The sequence below is a fragment of the Sorex fumeus genome, unplaced genomic scaffold, assembly GCF_029834395.1.
Source record: "Sorex fumeus unplaced genomic scaffold, SorFum_2.1 ptg000051l, whole genome shotgun sequence".
Classification (NCBI taxonomy): Eukaryota; Metazoa; Chordata; class Mammalia; order Eulipotyphla; family Soricidae; genus Sorex; species Sorex fumeus.
Window position 1 is genome coordinate 5,819,747 of NW_026606108.1, and position 19,447 is coordinate 5,839,193.

Here is a 19,447-nt window from a genome sequence, read left to right on the forward strand (position 1 = left end):
GCATGTGTCCTTCCCCGACTCCCAGAGCCCCTGGGGGCGCCCAGGCCTTGCAGGGAGGTGGGGGTGTCGGTGCCAGTCCCGGGCCTTCCCGCCCACAGAGCTCTGTGAACAGCCCTGGCCCGGCGTCCCTGGTCCAGCCTGGCCCTCTCCTCAACTCCTTCCTAGCCCTGTTTCGTCATGGTCCCATGGAGAGAGAGTGGGACTTGGCTCTCAGGCCGCTGCAGCTGTCTCCCAGCTTTAATCTTGGGACCCCGCAAGGCACCCGAGAGAGAACCAGGCAGAGTCTGATGTGGGCAGCGCCGGGCGGGCCCGTGGGGCTCAGAGGGAGAAAATGTCAGGCCCCGTCCCACCTTGTCCTGTGATGCAGACCAGTCCGGAGGGCTCAGCAGCCAGAAAGGCAGGAAGCTGTGGACAGCAGGGCCCCGCGGGACGCAGCAGAGGCCCGGTTTTTAGGAAAAGCCCGTCCCTGACCAGCTGCAAGATTCCCAGCACCGCCTGCCCTCCTGAGAAAGCCCATGGCAGGCTGGGAAATGGCTCCGGGTGTGAGGTCAGCTCTGGACAAAGCCCTTTGGGGATTCCCAGCTGCCAAGGCGCTTTCCAGAACTCAGCTTTGGCAGCGTGGTCTAGAGCGGCGGAGGGAAGAGGGCCGGGGTCCCTGGGAGAGGGGTCGTCCAGGCGGGGCTGCCATAGACACTGCGCAGGGCAGGGCAGGGCTGCCGGCTTTGTTTGCGGGAGACGGGGGGCCGGATCCCCTCCCGCACAGCCCCTGCTCTGCCAGGAGAGAATCTGGAGCCCTGAGCACCAAACCTGCTTCCAGAACAGGACAAAGAGAAGAGTGCCAGAGAGCTGCGGTTCAGGAAGTAGGGGCTGTGGGCTCGCAGGCGGGTGTCTGGGGCGATGCCAGCTCACCTGGCATGACTGCAGAGGGTTGAGGAAGAAGCAGGGCGCGGCAGCCACGCAAAGGGCCCCCGGGTGCTGCTGTATCCGGGGATGCCCCGTTGACACCCTAAAGTGAGACGAACACGACAGGCTGGGGTTCCCAGCTCAACACCCCCCTATCCAAAGCCTCTAAATCCTGCCGTGAGAGTTTTTATGGGAAAAACTGTTTGGGAGGATTTGCTCCCCCGGAGCCCGGGCCACGCTGGGCAAGAGCTTCTGCCTGGAAATTCCTTTCAGTGCCAATAGTTCTCCGCCCTAGAACGGAAGGTCTGGGGTCCAGGGGGACGGGGAGCAGCCTTCTGGGGATGACCCTGGCACAGTCGCACGGGCCTCCCTCCCGCCAGCCACCATTGTCCCCTTGCTTCTGGGGCTGGGCCGGGGGGGGGGGGGTGGGGCGGACACTGAGCTGGCCACCTCAGCGGGACATCCTGGATATGTCGGGTCCTGGGCAGAGTTCTGTGGGGGGTGTAGGTATTTTATCATCTGTTTTTGGCACCTTCCCTGCGTGAGTTTTGGTCTGGAAGAGACTTTGTCCCAGTGATCTGTTAAAAATGTAACACCAGCCACTGAGCCTATCGGAAGTGTGGACCCAGACTCTGCTGCCCATCGTTGTCCTGCCCGCCTTGGTCTGTCCTAACCTGCCCCTCCCTCCGGTTTCTCTAAGCCCACCCCCTGCTGACCACCACCACCACATCTCACGCTGGTAGGCAACGGGGGCAGTGAGTTCAGGTGTCTTCCACGGCAGAGTGTGACCGCCCCATCTCCCGGCGTGGATTCTGTGGTGTCCAGCGCTTTCTTGCTATGGTTCGGGCTCTGATGGGCTCTGGCCGTGCTGCAGTGGTGCGGGGGAATGGGCCCAAGAGGACATTTCTCCCTGGCCCTCTGGATTCCCAGACCGTGTACTAGTCCAGCAAGCCCAAGACTGCAGGCCAGAGGGCAGAGGAGAATAGCATGTACGTGTAGCACCCATGTGGTAGGCCACTAGGGCTCATCAAGCTTGGGGAGGCCGGGGCTGGGCTGAAGGAGAGGGAGCAGCCCTGTGGTCCCTCTGATCGGCCTATCCAGAGTAAAGGTCCTGCTTGGGGGTTCACGCAGGGTCAGTGCGCCCAGTTTTCACGTGTCTGGGCACTTCAGGGAGCAGTGACACCGTCAGCACACCTGCACTGGCTGCCATGGGCCTCAGCGTTCTTCTCTCCCGAGCCTGGGTGTGGGTTTGTCTCTGACGCCCTGGCTGGGGCACAGCCGGGTCGGGCCCTGCTCCCGCTGCCCCTCCTGGCTCCAGAAGCAGCGTGAGGGCCCCAGCGTGGAGCAGGCCGTGGCCTTCTCCACCCAGCCCCTGGCATGGGGGTGAGACCCAGCTCTGATGAGGTCGCCCGGGATCCCAGGAGTTGTGGGGACCCAGCGGGACTGTGGCAGGTATGTGTGGGGGGCTTCTTGAAGTTGCTTGATGCCACTTCTCCCCGCTCCCCCACTCCCCCATCCCTCCTTCCCACCCCTACCCCAGGGAGGACAGTGGTGGATAGAGCAGAGTTGTGGGGGTCAGAGGGCACCCTGGGGTCTTCCCCCTGGAATGCGGGTGCCCCAGGCAGGCAGCACAGAACAAAGGGCTTTCTGTGTCCATGCCGGAGGGGCCTCAGAACACGATGCCCTTTTCCGGCCTTCGCATTCAGGCTGCAGAGCTGGACCTGGTACGAGGGAGGGTTTTTTGGTTCCATTTTTTTGTTTTTTTTCTTTTTCCTCTTCACAATGGTCAGCATTTTCTCAAATCCTTTTGAATCCTCACCACCACCCCCATGGAATGTGTGACGATGGAGTCATTCATGAGAAGGGGCCTCTGCTCAAATACATGTTTGATTGGTTTTGCAGTGCCGGGGGTCAAACTTGGGGCCTTAGGGTTGTGAATTCTGTGCAGTGTCCCTGAGACCATCCTAGTCCCTGCAGCGGCTCTTTGATCCTCAGTAACCCCGATGCAGAAGTCAGGAAAGACAGACCAGCACACATAATCACACTCACACACATTCACACATTCACACACTCACAGTCACACCAGCAAACACACACCCACATGAACAAACTCTCTCACATATTCACACTCATTCTCTTGCACACACCCAGACACATTCATACTCATGCACCCTAAACACACACACTCAGATGCACAAAATCACACACACACTCTCAGACACACATTCACACAGTCACTTTCACTCACACACAGATACAACTCCCTCTCATACGCACACACACACACACACACTTAGGCACATATTCACACACTCTCACACCCCCCAAACACACACACTCAGATACACAACTCACACTCTTAGATATATAAACTCCCTCTCACACACAAACATTCTCGGGCACACATCCACACACTCACACATACCCCCCCGCCACACACACACACTCTTGATCAGGGAGCACTTCATGGGGTCCCGACACCCACTGTGGGTGTCGCTGTCCTGACTGAGAAGGCCCTGGGGCAGGCTAGGTCAGCCGAGGTCCATCTCCTACTTTCCAGTACTAAAAAAGGAAGAAAAAACAGAGTGTGTCCCTCCCTTCCTGGCTTCTCTGGGCAGAGCTGGCCACTCTGGCTCTTGCTGTCCCCATCCAGGGAGCGCGGAGCCACTCTGGCTCCCTATTGGCTGCAGTCCCTGTCGTGCCTTCTCGTGGCTCCTCTCTGTTGCGGAGGACAGATACTGTCATCCACACGTGCTGTGGCTCTGTGGGGTACACTCAGGAGGAAGTAGAAACGTTCCCTTATATCTTTAGTTTTCAAAAAAGGTCAGAAGGGGCTGGGGCGATCGTACAGCAGGTAGGGCATTTGCCTTGCACGTGGCTGACCCGGGTTCGATTTCCAGCATCCCATATGGTCCCCTGAGCACAGCCAGGAGTAATTCCTGAGTGCAGAGCCAGGAGTAAGCCCTGTGCATTGCCAGGTGTGACCCAAAAAGGCAGGGGGAAAAAACAAGGTCAGAAGGTCAGTGTTTCCTTTTTGGAGGTCAGGGCCCACCAGGACAGAGGGAAGGGGACACGTGCTGTTGTCTGGGCCTCTGTCACTGCCCTGGGGTGTGCAGGTCTCAGGCCGGTGGTCCCGTGACCCACAAGGGTAATAAGAAGCTCTTCACAGTGGCGGGCTCTCTCAGTGACTTCATTCCCATGGGTGTGGGTGGACAGTGACTGCTGATTATTGGAGGTGGAGGGTGGGAGGGAACTCTGGGTGCCATTGCCGCTACAGCCAGAGAGATGTGGCCTGTGACACACGTGTGCAGGAGACAGTGCACACATGTCCACTCATATCATGCCACACAGACAACACATACACAGCACATGCTTACACATATGACCCACACCTTTCACTCACACATGGATACCCCACATACATGTTGCACGTAGAGGTCGCCCATGCTCACGTGTGTGTGTGCAGGAGAAAATGCACATATGACACATACCACTCACATGGATAGCACACACGCACACACGTGCGGTACACCACACATGCTTACACATATGACACGTACTGTTGGCTCACATGACACTCACACCTGGATACCTCATATGTATACACACATACAGGCCACACATGCTCACACATGAGTGTGCAGGAGAGATTGTGCACATGCATACACATGCATGCATATGACACCACTCACACCTGGATACCACACACAGCACACATGCTTACATGTGTGTGTGACTCCCAGGCTTCGGGCAGCCCTGGGTCTCTGGGCCCACAGAGAAATCCTCCTGAGGGCCAGACCCTGAATGCTGTGGAAGCTTCTGGGCGCTTGCCCTGAGACAGTTGGGCCTCCCCCCATACACGTCTGGTCTGTGAACTCTGCAGACTATTCCGTGCTCCCAGAGCTACGTTCAGAGGAGCGGCTGTCCCATGGCCGTCACTGGCTATCCGATCCGTGGCCCCTTTCACGACACCATTGTTCCCAGGTGACATCTGGCTTGTCTCGGGCAAGGCCCATGACACGGAGAGGTGGAGTCATCGGTGTCATCCTTGGGTTCCAGAAGCGCCTGAGGTCGCTGGGCCCTCCCGAGGGGTCCCGTCTTACCCCTGCTCTCAGGAGCCGGTTTTGGGGGTTTCTCCCCAACCCTGTGGGGGATGCAGAGATGGGGGTGAGTAGGGAGCAGTGGCCAGATGTAGGCTGTGGGGCGTGGGTGTGGGGCCAGCCCCGAGTCACTGAGAGGAGACATCAGTCTTCCGAGTGATGGGCCCTTGGTCACTTGCTGCGTCCTGGTGGGACAGAGTCAGCAGCAAGCCCGCTTCTTCTTTCCTAATGGAGTCACCGTGAGACACAGTTGCAAGGCTGTTAGCATGCGGCCCAGCACCTGCCCTCCACCAGTGCCCAGTTCCCCTCCCACCAGCCCCCATCCCCAGCCTGCCTCTGTGACAGGCACTGTTCTCTCCCCTCTCGCTCCCCTCCCCCCACTTTTGGGTATTTTGAGCAAACCGACTCCTGCAGGCCTCCTACTGTGTGCTCCTATTTGGAGCAGCTTGTGGCAGGTTGTAAGGGCTGTATGTGCCGTGGGTGGACCCGGGGCTCCAGCTCTGGGAGCCGTGCCTGGCCCGCTTAGTTAGTTTTATTCTAGGTCCTGCGGTTTCTCCTCTTCCTCCTTTCCGTGTGAGGACGACGAAGAACTTGGTGGTGTCTGTGCTCAGATGTCCCTTTCCGTCACTGGCCTTTGTTTGCTTTTTGGGGGGGAGTCACACCTGGTGATGCTCAGGGGTGACTCCTGGCTCTGCACTCAGGGATCACTTCTGGCGGTGCTCAGGGGACCCTATAGGGTGCCGGGGATCGAACTCAGTCGGCCCTGTGCAAGGCAGTCACCCTACCCACTGAACTATCACTTTGACCCCACCACCTTTTTTTTTTAAGTCATTGAGGTAATGTTGGGCTGGAGCAATAGCACAGTGGGCAGGGTGTTTGCCTTGCATGCGGCCGACCTGGCCAACCCAGCCAACCCAGGTTCGATTCCTCCACCCCTCTCGGAGAGCCCGGCAAGCTACCATGAGTATCTCGCCCACATGGCAAAGCCTGGCAAGCTCCCTGTGACGTATTCGATATTCCAAACACAGTAACAACAAGTCTCAAAAAAATGGAGATGTTACTGGGCCCGCTCGAGCAAATTGATGAACAACGGGAGGACAGTGACAGTGACAGAGGTAATGTTGCTTCGTAACATTATAAAGATCTCAGGCGTGTGCCCCTGGAAGCCAGCTACAGCATGTCACCTCTGAGAGTATGCGGCGACCCCCAGCAGCCACAGCACCCGGTCCCCTGACCCCCTCCACCCATACCCCTTCCCTGCTGGATCTTGAGTCTTGGGACTATTCCGGTGGCGCTGGGCTCCCCGGTTCCCCTGTATCTCTGACGGCTGAGATACAGGCGCGAGTTCTCTCAGAGCCATCCTGGGGCTGCCTGGCTCTGTGCTCGGGATTGCTCTGCTGGGGTCTCGCCAGGGTTTCCCCGCTATGACGCGGGCTTGGCTCACAAAGGTGTCCCTCTGGCCCCCCACCAGCCTTGTCGTTGAGTGTCCCGGACCCTCCCGTAGGCCTGAGCCTGGGGCAGAGGGGATGCCCAGGAGGAGAGCCTGGTCGTCTCCTGAAGAGCCCCCCAACTCCAGGAACTCGGGGCTCAGGTGCGAGTGGGTGGGAGGGAGAGCAGGACCTGGCTCCCTGCAAGGCGGGGTCAGCTGGAGGGGGAAGTGGGCTGCAGTCCCTTTCCCCCATGTCCCCTCACTGAGCCCCTAGCAGGATTGAAGGGCAGTGGCTCTGCAGAGCCCAGGGCTCCCCCTGGCAACCCCCCCACCCCGCAGCTGCCCTGTCCCCGCCTCCGCCCCCCCGCCCCGGCCTCCGCTGTTTGCCTTGGGAGCCTGCCCTGGCATCCCGCCCTTGCGACAGGCCGGCCGGAAACACTCCACGAGCTTGTTGTCGAGTGAGAAATGCTCGCGGATCCCCAACCTCCCGCTCCTGTGTCCTCGGGTGAACCGGCTGGACAGACGCCCTCTAGGGTGGGGGCGGGGGGGCTGCCAGGGAGCGGCCCCTTGTCACTCGAGTGGGGGAGACCTCAGGGTCTGGTCCCTTCCCACTGGGAGGAGTCTTGGTGCATGCACTGGCCCCTGGGCCCGGCCCGCTGGCTCCTGCACTGGCCCCTGGGCCCGGTTGTTGTGTCACATCCACCCCTCTCTCTTCCCTACCCTCTAACCGGCTTTCGTTGCCAAGTGCCAGAAGCTGCCCATGCCGCTGGCCTGGAGTGCGTGCCTGTCCCGGAGCACGAGCATCTGGCCTGATGGGTGACCTCCCCCCCCCCCACACACACCAAATACATGTGTCCCCTTTAAGCAGCGCGAGGCCCGTCTGTCCCCAGGAGAGCAGTGACAGGAAGTATGGGCAGGGGCGGGTGCACAGTGAATCCTTTAAAGAGGGGGAATGAGCTGAGAGGCAGCGCGGCCAGGAGGGAGGGCACTGGCCTGGCACGTGGCTGACCTGGGTTTGATCCCTGGCACCCCATAGGGTGCTCCCCCCAGCCCCACCAGGAGTGATTCCTGAGCCCAGAGCCAGAAGAGAGAAGGCGGTGGGCGGGTTGTGGGGTTCAGCTGTCCTGTGCCCTTTGTGGCAGGGGTTCTTCCTTCCTCCCCACTGAACCGGGGGGCACCTTCCTTGGGAGTGAGTGAGCACTGGCAGCATCTGGATTCCGGCTCGGCCCAGGCTGATTGTCTGTCTTCGGAAGGCAGGGGGCTGTCTCCATCCCTCGCCCCTCTCTGTCTGCCCCTCCCCTGCCCAGAGCCAGCTGCTACTGCGTGTTCTTCCATTCCCTCCTAAGTTGACGCTGTGCTTGGGGGCGGGTGGGGGAGGGGGAGTCCCTTGGCCTCAGCAGTGCTGCTGGGAACAGGATCCCTGGCCCTCCTAACTGGGAGAGAGTGCTCGCCTTGTGCTTCTGTGGGCGCAGGGCACAGCGAAATAGCCCCTAATTCTCGGCCACAGCCCGAGGAGAGGCCCCCAGGGCTCCCCTGGGCCTTTGTCTCTCGAGGATGAATTAGGCGCTAGAAGTGTTCCTGACTGCCAACCACAAGCCCTTTGCACATACTCCCTTGGCCCAGATTATGCCTTGTTGTTGGTTCCTGGGCAGCTTTAGTGTCTCCCGGACCCCGTTTCCCTCATCAGCAGCATTTCCTCAGCCTTCGTTTGCCCTTTTGGGGAGCAGGGGCCCCAGAGGGAGGGTTGAGCCAGCTGGCCCGGGCTGGTCCCCAGGAGCGAACTCTGGTCAGTGACCGTGGCCAGGTTCTGTCCCTCAGCTCCTGGAGCCCTGCAGACCGCAGGGTTGGCCCAAGTGTGAGGGTGCTGAGCTCCGGTCTCTCACGCTGGCCTCGCTGGGGTCCAGCGGGTCGCAGCCCACTTCACAGACTGAAGCTCCCGCTCCACCGGGTGATGAGACGTCCTGTCCGAGACAGCAGGCTCTTGTTTAGTTTTCTGACAAAATGTGGGGGATTTGGAGGCCAGGTGGCAGCTCAGGGGGCAGAGTGCATCTCCAGGCACTGCCATGTGTGGCCAGAACAGAGACGAGAGCGGGGTGGGGGGGCGGTTCCTTTGCAGCGGAGGGGTGGGTGCATGGCGAGGCAGCAGCTTCGTTTCCTGTGGGCTCCCACGGAATCCCTCGCGCGCCCCAAAGACTCTGTGCCTTCTCAGCGTTTCCCAGCCTCTCGCTGCCCCCCACAGTGCTCTCCGGTCGGGGTGGGGTCCTGCAGCCTTCATCTTGTCCACAGTTGGGCTGCTGGTGGGTGATCAGACGCCTCCCAGTTCAAATAAATCCTTAGAAGCTCTTGACCTCAGTCCACCTGGGTGAGAACATTTCATGTCAATAAACCCAGCCTTTGTTTTCTGGTAAGAAGGGGGGCCCCGGGGCCGGGGTGGGGAGGGTGTGTGAGATCCACTGCAGTAGGGGCAGGCCGCCTTGGCCGTTCCTCGGGATCCCGGCCCCCTGATTAGAGGGTGGCTGAGGCCAGGGGAGTGTTTGTGTGGCATTTCAGGACTGCTGGGTCAGCACGCCCATGCTCGGCGCAGCTGGCCTCAGATGTCAGCCCCGCCGCTGGCCGGGTGCCTGCCCGAGCGGGCGCACACGGAGAAGGCTGCCAGTTGATTCCTTGACCGGGAGGCTCTGGTGTGGGATGGGAAGGTGTGTGTGTGTGTGTTGTGGGGGATTCTGAGAGGATGTGTGGGGCCTGTGCATGTGCATGTCATGTCTGAGAGAGAGTGTGAGTTTGTCTGGGAGGGTGTGTGTGTGTGTATGTGTTTGGGAGGGGGTATGTGTATGTGCGTGTCTGGGAGGGTGTGTGTGTTGGGGAGTGTTTGTGTATCTGGAGAGGGTGTGTGTGCGCGTGTCTGGGAGAGGGTCTGTGTGTGTGTTTCTGCGTATGTGTCTGGGAAATTGGGTGTGTGGGGGAGGTGGGAAGGGTGTTTGTATGTGTGTGTCGGAATGTGTGTATGTGCACATGTCTGGGAGGGTGTGTATATGAGTGCCTGGGAGAGAGAGAGAGAGTGTGTGTGTGTGTGTGTGTGTGTGTGTGTGAGAGAGAGAGAGAGGGTGTATGTGAGTGTGGGTGTAGGTGTGTGTCTGGGATGGTGTGTGTGTGCATGTGTATCTGGGAGGGTGTGTGTGTGTCTGGGAGGATATGTGTGTTTCTGGGGAGTGTGTGTGTATCTGGGAGAGTGGGTGTGTATGTGGGGGGAGGGTGTGTGTGTGTCTGTGATGGTGTGTGTGCGTGTGTGTCTGGGTGTTTGAGAGGGTGTGTGTGCGTGTGTGTCTGGGTGTTTGAGAGGGTGTGCGTGTGTGTCTGGGTGTTTGAGAGGGTGTGTGTGCGTGTGTGTCTGGGTGTTTGGGAGGGTGTGTGTGTGTGTATGAGTGCCTGGGAGAGAGAGTGTGTGTGTGTAGGAGTTTGTGTTGGAGGGTGTGTGTGTATGTGTCTGTGGAGTGTGTGTGTGTCTGGGAGAGTGTGTGTATATCTGGGAGAGTGGGTGTGTGTGTCTGGCAGGGTGTGTGTGTGGGAGAGTGGGTGTGTGTGGGGAAAGGGTGTGTGTGTCTGGGAGGGTGTGTGTGCGTGTGTGTCTGGGCGAGGGTGTGTGTGTGTGTGTCTGGGAGAGGGAGTGTATGTGTGGCGCTCCACACGCACATACCATCAGGCCCATGTAGACGCATTCCAAGTCCTCAGGCTGGACTCAGGGCAGCAGCCCACAAAGCATTTTTTAAACCGAGCCCGGACAGTGACCTTGAAGGCACCCAGACGCCGATCGAGTCCTCATCCTCGCTGCCGTCTGCGTGGGCTGGACCATGTCTGTGTGCCAGAAAATCACAAACACGCAAACGTGTGCCTTAAGGCCACAGTGCTCTCTTCTTGCTCTCTCTGTCTCTCCCTTTCTCTCTTCTTTCTTATTTTTTCTTTCCATGGGCTGGGGGCCACACCCAGCGGTGCTCAGGGCTGACTCCTGGCTCTGCACCCAGGAAGCACTTCTGGTGGGGCTCAGGGCACCCTATGGGATGCTAGGGGTAGAACCCGGATCGACTGCGTGCAAGGCAGCTGCCTTCCCCGTCGTCCTTCTCCTCTGTCCCTCTCCCCTTCTCGAAAGAAGTTTCTCTCCTGGGCCAGGACATTCTGTGTTAGTAAGCCAAAGTGGACATTGGTGTGTTGCCGGCTGGGCAGCGCACCTGTCACTGCGGCTCTGGGGGCGGGGGGAGCAGGCCGGCAGCGGGTGTGGCTGAGTCCACGGGAGGCAGGACCATGCTCCTTGTCATTGTCCTTCATCCCTGGGCCTCCTGGGCTGCCCGGTCCTGGGCCCTGAGGGGCCATGGGGAACTGATGCTTCCGTTGAGGAGGGACCAGCTCTGGTAGGCGGTGGGGCTGGGAGCATCTTGTGGTACCCCCAGCACATTCCTCTGGGTGTCTTCAGAGCTGCTCCATCTCGCCTCCAGGAGAGCCCTGGGCCTCTGGGGGCTTCGTCCCCTCCCCCCCATCCTAGCTCATTCTGCTTCCAGGCGCACCCAGGAGTGGAGCCCTGGCAGTGGGGTGTTACACGGGTGCTGGGTGGGGGCCTGCTGGGGTGGCCCGTGGGGGCACCTGGTCTAGAACCACACGTCTAGGCCAGTCCAGGCCGTGGGGGGCTGCTGGCCTCCATCCTTGGGGTCCCCCTTGCTGCCCCAACCCGGCTCCTCCTAGAATGCTGTTCTCCCCTGCAAACCCCTACTGCTACCAGGGTACCCCCAGCATCCCTCAGAGTCTACATTGCTCTGGGATAGGGTCGACTCCAGGGGTCCCTCGTCCTCCTTTCCACCCGAACCTCCCCATCATGGGCCATGGCCCCTTGATTCTTACCAGCCCAGGGAATCTCAGTCCACGTGAGCGAGAAACCATCCAGCAAGAGCCATATCCCGCCCCCCCCATCAGCCCTGACTGAAGCTCAGCAGCGCTGTCCTTTTGTCCCAAGGGTCCAGCCTGATCCCTTAGGGGGTGGGGGACCTGGGGCTCCTTGTCCTGTCCCCCCAGGCATTTGTCCATGGAAGCAGGTGCCCTTCGGGACATTCCTTAGGGCCTTGGGTCTGATGGGGCCCGGGCCTCGGGGCAGGAGGGAAGGGGCCTTCTTCCCCCCGGGGTGCCCGATGTTTTTTTCCCGAACCCCAGTGACTGGCGGCTGTCGCGTCCTGGACACCAAAGTGTAAGCCGAGGCCCAGTTGGGACCGGCACTGCTGCCATGTTGAAGGGCACAGCCCCTGCTGAGGCCCAGCGCCACCCATGTCCCTGTCCAGCCTGTGCTGAGCTCCTCTATGTCCGCAGGCATCGCCTACCTGGGAGGGGCGTGCAGCGCCAAGCGGAAGTGTGTGCTGGCCGAGGACAACGGGCTCAACCTGGCCTTCACCATCGCCCACGAGCTGGGACACAAGTAAGCAGCCAGCACGGCCCCCCTCTGTGTCTCTGTGTCCACCCACAGTCCCCGTGTCCCTCTGTCCACTCTGCAGTCCCCGCGTGTCCCTTCATGTCCCTCTGTCCAACCTGCAGTCCCCCATGTCTCTCTGTCCACCCACAGTACCTCGTGTCCCTGTGTCTACCCCGTAGTCCTCTTATTCCTCTGTCCACCCTGCAGTCCTTCCTTGACCCTGTGTCCACCCCACTGTCACCCTCCTTGTCCCTGTGTCCACCCCGAGCTCCCTCCTTGTCCCTGTGTCCACCCCGCGTCCCCCCTCCTCGTCCTGTGAACACCCTGCCCCGGCGCCGCCCTGGGCCTCAGCTCACTGCCCCCTCCCGGGAGGCCCCATCCGTCTGTCTGTCCGGCTCCTTCCTCTCCATTGTCCCGACTTCCCTTCCGGCGCCGCCTGCACTTGCTCTCCGTCAGTCAGCGAGCCTTGGCTTCACAGCTGACTTTTTGTTTGGTGGTTTTTTTTTTTTAAGTTTCCCCACCGATTGCCAGGTCCAGCTTTGTCCAAATGTCCAGTGTCAGTGTACGGTTGTCTGCACGCGGGGATTCTTGCCTCTTGGGAGGAAACACCCGCTTGGCGTGGCACGGGATCTGGGGCTGCCTCCTGGTTTCCAGAGGAGGAAACAGAAGGTTAGAGGGTCCCCTGCCCCCAGCCTGGTGGCCGCCAGCCCGGAGCCCATGGCTGGGGCGGGCAGCTTCCCTCTGTCTAGCTCAGAGGGGGATGCCCTCGCCCTGCTGGTGAGGTTGTCAGGGTGAAGTCAGATGGAGGAAGCCATGACTTGCGCACAGTAGGGCTGTCACTGTCAGATCAAAAAGGGTGGGGTGGGGGGTGGGGAGGCTGGCTCTGGCTGGCAGGGTGGGCCCGCGCATGAAGAGGCACCAGACATGGGCCCAAACCGGCATCAAGCCAGAGGTGCTCATCCTCCACCCCCTGGCCGGCCATTGTGTGCTCTGATCTCTGGCCTGATCTTTTGTCCAGCTCCATTTTTTCCCTTTGTCTTTGTTTCTTTCTGTTTGGGGGGCCACACTGGTGGTGTTCAGGGCTGGCTCCTGGCTCTGAGCTCAGGAATTGCTCCTGGCGTTCAGGGCACCCTGTGGGGTGTGGGATGGACCCCATGCTTCCTTGTGCAAGGGAGGCGCCTCCCCAACGTCCGTTCCGTTCTGGTTTCCATCCCTGCCACGCACAGGGTTGGCAGGGGCCTGGCTGTACACACCTGGTGGCTGTTATGGGAAGGGCACAGAGGATGGCAGTAGCTGTGTGTTGTGTGCATGCCTGTGCATGTGTGTGTGCGTGTGTGCACGTGTGTTTCTGTGCGTGTATGTGTTCTGTGCATGTTTCTGCATGTGTGTGTGTGCATGTATCTGTGCGTTAGTGTGTCTGTGTGTATGTCTGAGCGTGTGTGTGTCTGTGCATGTCTGTGTGTCTGTGTGTGTCTGTTCATGTATGTGTGCGCGTGTGTGTCTGCATGCATGTAAATATGTGTTTCTGTGCATGTCTGTGCATGTGTGTCTGTGCGTGTGTGTGTCTGCGTGTCTGTGTGTGCGCTTCTGTTCCATTGTCACCGTTCCAGCCTTGACCCCTGAGTGCACTCCCCGTGTGCCTGAGTGGGTCTGGTCGGTGGCTGCCTGAGCTGGTGGCGCCTTTCTGATGACGTGGCCGGTGGTGAGCGTGTCTGAGCTGCCTTTCTGCTGCGCTCTCTGCTTCCCTCTTCAATGTCCATCCAGTGAGGGTGACTTTGTCATCACCATGATTGGGGGCCACTCCCAGTGGGGCACTTGCCGTGACAGGATCAAATCCAGCCCCCCCCGCCCCCCGCATTTGTGTGATAAGTTCTTGTCTCTTCTGAGGTGGTTTCTAGGCACTGCTGGGGGGCCCGGGGCCTCTCCTGGTGATCCTGACCCCCCTGGGCCAGGTGTTTCCTAGCTCAGGTCCTGCCCCCTCTGGTCTGTTGGTGGCGCTGTCTGAAGCTTGATGTGTTCCCCGCTCTGGGGTCAGGCTGCTGCAAGGCCTCTGTGTCCAAGACGTTCCTCGTGTGTGGTCATGAGAGTGTGGGCAGCCGTGTGTGTGTCTGCACTCAGCCTCAAGGCCCCCTGCGGCGATGGGGGACTCGTTCTCTCCCACTGAGGCTGATGCGCCACTGCTGGGATTCCAGAAGATTCTTCTGCAGTGATGTGGGGTGGAAAGTCTGGGGTTCTCTGACCTTTGGTTGAAGGCAAGAGGGTCTGACAGGGTAGGACCCGGCCAGGGGGAGGGGGATATGACCCAGAGCCTCTTACACAGAACTCATGCTTGGCTGGATGTTCTGGGGCCGGGACCCGAGAGTCAGGCAGTTCGTGGCTTCAGTCGCACGTGGCCCAGAGTCAAGGGAGGGGAGTCGGGTCAGTGCGGTACTGGACACAGGAGGTAGCACACACCCCAGGACAGGAGCCCCAAGACCAGAACTGGGAAAGGGCTGATTCCAGATCAGATTCTGAGGAGCGTGCACCCCACAGCTCTGCTGATGTGTGGGCAGCCCCGAGCACCTCATGCGAGCCTGCAGGGCCCCTCCTGCGTGCACCGTGAACATGCGGGACTGTGGACAGCAGTTTTGACGGATGTGATCCCCACCTCATGTGTTACAGGTGCTTTTTCTCAACCACACACACTGGAACTCCAGCTGTCCCCAGGGCCAGGTCCCCTGTGTGGACAGCAGGAGCATGGCTAGGGGTGGGGTCGCTTCTGGCCATGCTAGGGCTGCCAGGTGCTGCCTTTCCCCTGTGGGCAGCCTGAGACCCTTGCTCTCTCATGGCTGGTGCTCCCCTGCTGGGCCGTGTGGCTCTGTCTCCTCCCCAGCAGACAGACACTTGCCGTTCTTGGGGATGCAGATATGGACCCAGGATCATGTGGCCTCATGGCCCGGTGCATGCTGGGCTGGCATGAAGCTCAGGCATTCTCTGAGATGTGCGGCCGTGAGGCAGCACGTGGATGCATCTGGGAAAAGGGCAGCAGGGATGCTCCCTGGAAAAGAATGGAAAGCCGTTCCCCAGATGTGTGTGTAGGCGGGGCTCTCTGGCCTGGATCCACTTGAGTGAGCCCGTGCTGCTGGCTCAGAGGCTGCTCCTCATGCCAGGTCATCCCGGGGTGGCACAGGGGGGCTTGTGGCCTCAATACCCTCCCCTCCACACACACACAGCCACAATGCACACATGTATACACGCTCTCACAGGTGCACATACGTGTATACACTCATAGTGCACAATGCATACACGTGCACACATGTGTACGTACATGCACACACATACACATTCACACATGTACACCTGTGTACACATGAACACATACACACTCCAATGTGCACATGTGTGCTTGCATGTGCACACACATACACATACATGTATACACCCCTAGTGCACAAGTGCACATGTGCACACACTCATGAATGCACACTCACATGCATACTTTCACATGTGCACACACATACACACTTACATGTGCACACATGTACACACATGTACACACAAATGTGCACACATACACACTCACATGTGCGCACACATGTACACATACACAGATGTGCAACACACTCGTGCACACACATGTACACATACTCTCCCATGTGCACACACTGGGTCTCCCCCAGGGCTGCCTGGAGTTAGCGCCTTTTCCTCGTCATCCAAGATGGGGTAGAAGCCTCCTGGGCACAGCTACCATCTTCTCTCACATCCCAGACTGTGCCTGACCCTGACCCCTTCTTCCTCCCCTCCTCAGCAGACATACCACCCTATCATGGCCTGGGTCTCTGCAGGCCACGTGCCTCATCCGTCCATCCCCAGCAAGGCCCTGAGCTATCCCTTCCCTGCCCTGCCCTTGACCATCTCTCCTCAGCTCTCCCTCCCTGGAGAGGCAGAAGTCGCCTGGAGTGTTTTGTTTGTTTGTTTGTTTGTTTGAAGGCTGCACCTGGCCATGCTCAGGGATGTTGCTGTAGAGATGGGGGGGGGGGGGTTGTGCTGGGGATGGGGGCAGGGGGCCTGCGTGCAGAGCTTGCACCTCAGCCCTGAGGGGGGACTTTGAACGGTTTGTCCAGCAGGAAGCGTCGCTCCCCTGGCTAAGGGTCATTTTGAAGAGTGGCGCTCTGGGCCTGCGTGCTGTGGGGTTCCAGGCCGTGTGCTGGGCCCGGGGAGGCAGCATCACGGGAGAGCAGAGGACACTTCTTCCCACTGCCAGGGGAGCCCCGAGCCCCTGAGCTTAGGGAGTGCCTGGGCCACAGCCTTCCCATGGGCCCGTGTGGAGCCAGGGGCTTAGGAGGGGCAGAGTGAACTCTGGAGGTGCTTCAGCAAGCAGGAGTGCCTGTGGCCCCTCTGGCAGCCTGAGCCACCACTGGGCCAATGCGAAACCCAGACACCCACAGGTCAGTTGGGTCAGACCCCGCCGGGCCTCCCCTCTGCCGGGGTCCCTGTGTTCACTGTGGGGGGAAGGGGTCCGGCCAGGCTGAGATGGGGCTGGGGGTAGGCCTTGAGCCTAGCTTAGACCTGAGTTCTGGCCCCGCCCCCACTCTCCCCAAACTGCCCTCTCCTGGCAGGGCTCCTGGAAGCGGCTCCCAAGTGGCTTTTCCCATGGTCCTCAGAGCTGGAAGTCTCCACGCTCTCCTGGCTTCTCACGGCCCCAGGCGGCTGTGAGGAGACTCGCTGGTCCCTGGCATGAGGGCAGGAGTGAAGGCATGGAGATGGGGGCAGCTCTTGGGAGCCAGTATAGATGAGCCATGGCTGGGCCAGTCTGGTGGGGGGGCAAGGTGTGTGCCCGGGGCTCAGCCAGCCCCGCTGGGAGTGAGCCCTGAGCACCGCCAGGATCACTTCCCCCTGCCCCAAACTAAAACTAAATGAAAATCAGTAGTGAGGGAGCTGGAGCAAGAGCACACGGAGAGGGCGTTTGCCTTGCGTGCTGCCGACCCCAGGATCCCATATGGCCCCCAAGCACTTGCCAGGTGTGATTCCTGAGTGCAGATCCAGGAGTGACCCCCAAGCACTGTCAGGAGTGATTCCTGAGTGCAGAGCCGGACTGAGCATTGCTGGGTGTGACACCCCCCATAAAATATCAACAGTGAAGCATATGGGTGGAGGGGCGCCTGGGGTCCCGCCCCTGCACAGTCAGACACTCGCATATACGTAGGCCAGGGCCAGCCACTGACAGCCTGCTGCGCCCTCATGCCTGGCCACAGCCTAGCCTAGACCATCCGGGTCACTGCTCAGGCTGGGACTCTTCAGCCCTGCCAGCCAGAACAGCCTATCGCCACCTGCAGGCGGGGTGCTGCCCTGCACACCATCCGCTGGGCTGTGGGCAGCCGCTCAGAGACCATGGAAGAGAATCACTAAGGCAGGAAGGGGGTGTTGGTAGAGCAGAAACCCAAAGCCCATGGGCTGATGCGTACGAGGGCCCGTGGCAGCTGCTTATGCCCTGACCCCAGCGGAGTGGCCCCAGGCTGCGGAGGGCCAGTGTCTGGGCCACCCACCCCCAGTTGGGTGACAAGACCAAACCTTGAGCTGGCCCTTGGCAGGGGTTGGGGGCCCTTCTCACACGTGGGGGCAGGCGATCGTTCGGTGAGCAGGTGGTGTCCTGCACCCCAACAATGGATCCACCCTAGAAGCTCACCACACCAAGTCGCAACCGACTTGGACTTGGCCTCGGGTCTCTGGGGCTGTGAGAAAGAGATTGCAGGGCCAATGGGGGCTGCCCCAGGCAGCTGTGCTGGCTGAGAGGCGTTCAGGTCCTTCCTGACGTTTGGTTTCGTGCTGAAAAGTCCTTGTTCATCTGCTGCCCAGGGCTGATGGAAAATTCCAGACTAGACCTGGACCCTCGCCTGGCCCTGCCTGAGACCCTGGGAACTTCACCCTCTGCCTGTGTGGACACTCGGGACGGTCCCCTCCTCTCACCTGTGCACCCCAGAGGGCCCATTCTCACCTCCGGGGAGCTGGCAGGGGCCTGGGGGTCGGGAGGCCACCTGGGGGATTGGGAGAGGGGCTGGAATTGAACCCTGGGGTGTGGAGATCAGTGCAGGGCCAGTGTGCAGAGCTGGGCTTGTTGGCCGAGGCCTTTCTCCTTCGGACATGTTCTTTTGCACCACATGTGCCAGGGCTGGCAAGAACTGTCTCTGTGTAAGAGAGACAGTTCCTGGGCCAGGAGAACTGTCCTGATGCAGAGCTGCAGGGGCTGGTGTGGGGGCTGCCTGTGGGCAGAGACCAGTCGGGATCTCTCCGGCTACACCTGCCGCAGTGGCCCGATGGAGGACTGCAGGGTTCCGTGGGATGCCTCAGACAGTGAAGAAGTTGGGGGCACAGGCGGGCTTTCAGCACGCAGAGGCCCGATTCTGCCCGGCCGCAAGCACTACTGGTGTGGCCCCCAAACCAAAGGACAAATCAACCCTGCCTCCAGGGCCCAAGAGAGTTCCAGAAGGAGCCGCGTTTCTGGCCAGGGACACTGGCCATGCCAGCAGGCTCTGCGGGAGCCGGGACACACCGGTGGCTGTCCTCTGGGTCTTCCAGAACCTGCCAGTGTCCCACAGCAGGAAGGCGCCGGCCCGGGCCCCCAGCGGGCAGCAGGATCACTGGCGTCCGGCTCTCCGCCCCCGGCACGGTGCAGCGTCTGCCAGGCCAGACACAGCCCCTCGCTGCTGATGGGCTGAAAGGAAGTGGTTTCAGTTTTGTTCCTGACTCAGCTTGCCCCAGAGACACGCTTTCCTGCCCTCGCAGAGGCCCGGAATCCTTTCTCTCACCCGGCTTTTAGTTACCGCCTGTTTGGTGCCAGCGGGGCCCCGAGGGGTGGGTGAGGGGGGGTGAGTGGCTTCACTTCATCCAGCTCTAGAACAGTGGGCTTGGAGGGGGGGAACCAGCTTCTCTGCCTGCATGGCTGGGGTGGGGTGGCACCCTCACCCTGTCATGCCTGTTAAAGACAGGCCTGCTGGGGGGTAGAGCAGGTCCCCCCCTCCACCCCCATCCCCATCTGCCAGGCCCTGGTCCAGGAGAATAGACACCATAAAGGGGTCAGAGGGGTGGAGCAGCAGGAGGACACCGGCCTTGCGTGCAGCCAAACCGGGTTCAATCCCCGGTACCCAATAGGATCCCTGAGAATCAGCCCTGAGCACAGAGCTCGGAGCCAGCCCAAAGCACAGCCGGGTATGGCTCGAAAGCCAAACAAAAAAATAGACACCAAAGCATAGCCACGGGACCTGGCTTGGGCCTCAGCACTTAATCTGGTGTGTGCTAAGATCTGGCGACAAGCTGCCGCTGAACCCTGGAGCGTGTGGGGACACCCGCGCCCCCAGACCCAGTCCACCATGGGGTAGGGTCAGGTAGGGCCCCCTCTCCAGGACAGCTGGGCATGGCAGAGCCCAGACCGAGGTCCCGCTGTGCCGCGTTGGCCTTCGGGGCTGGCAATCGGGGTAGGTGCCCTCAGGTTTGTTAGTCTGGACTCCTGCATGCTGCCCAGAAGGTCTGGGGGCCCCCCTGGCACACGGTTGTGTGGGGCCACAAGGTTGGTGCTGTTCGGGCCCTGGGGGG

At 60.4% G+C, this 19,447-nt stretch overlaps 1 protein-coding gene across 1 annotated transcript in view; it reads left to right on the forward strand.

The window, feature by feature from the left end:
• ADAMTS17 (ADAM metallopeptidase with thrombospondin type 1 motif 17) overlaps window positions 1-19,447 on the forward strand; it is an 85,817-nt gene that overhangs the window by 30,117 nt on the left and 36,253 nt on the right. The window contains exon 8 of the mRNA XM_056124716.1: window positions 11,779-11,884. Within this exon, the coding sequence (XP_055980691.1) occupies window positions 11,779-11,884 (106 nt within the window). The remainder of the gene's footprint in view (window positions 1-11,778; window positions 11,885-19,447) is intronic.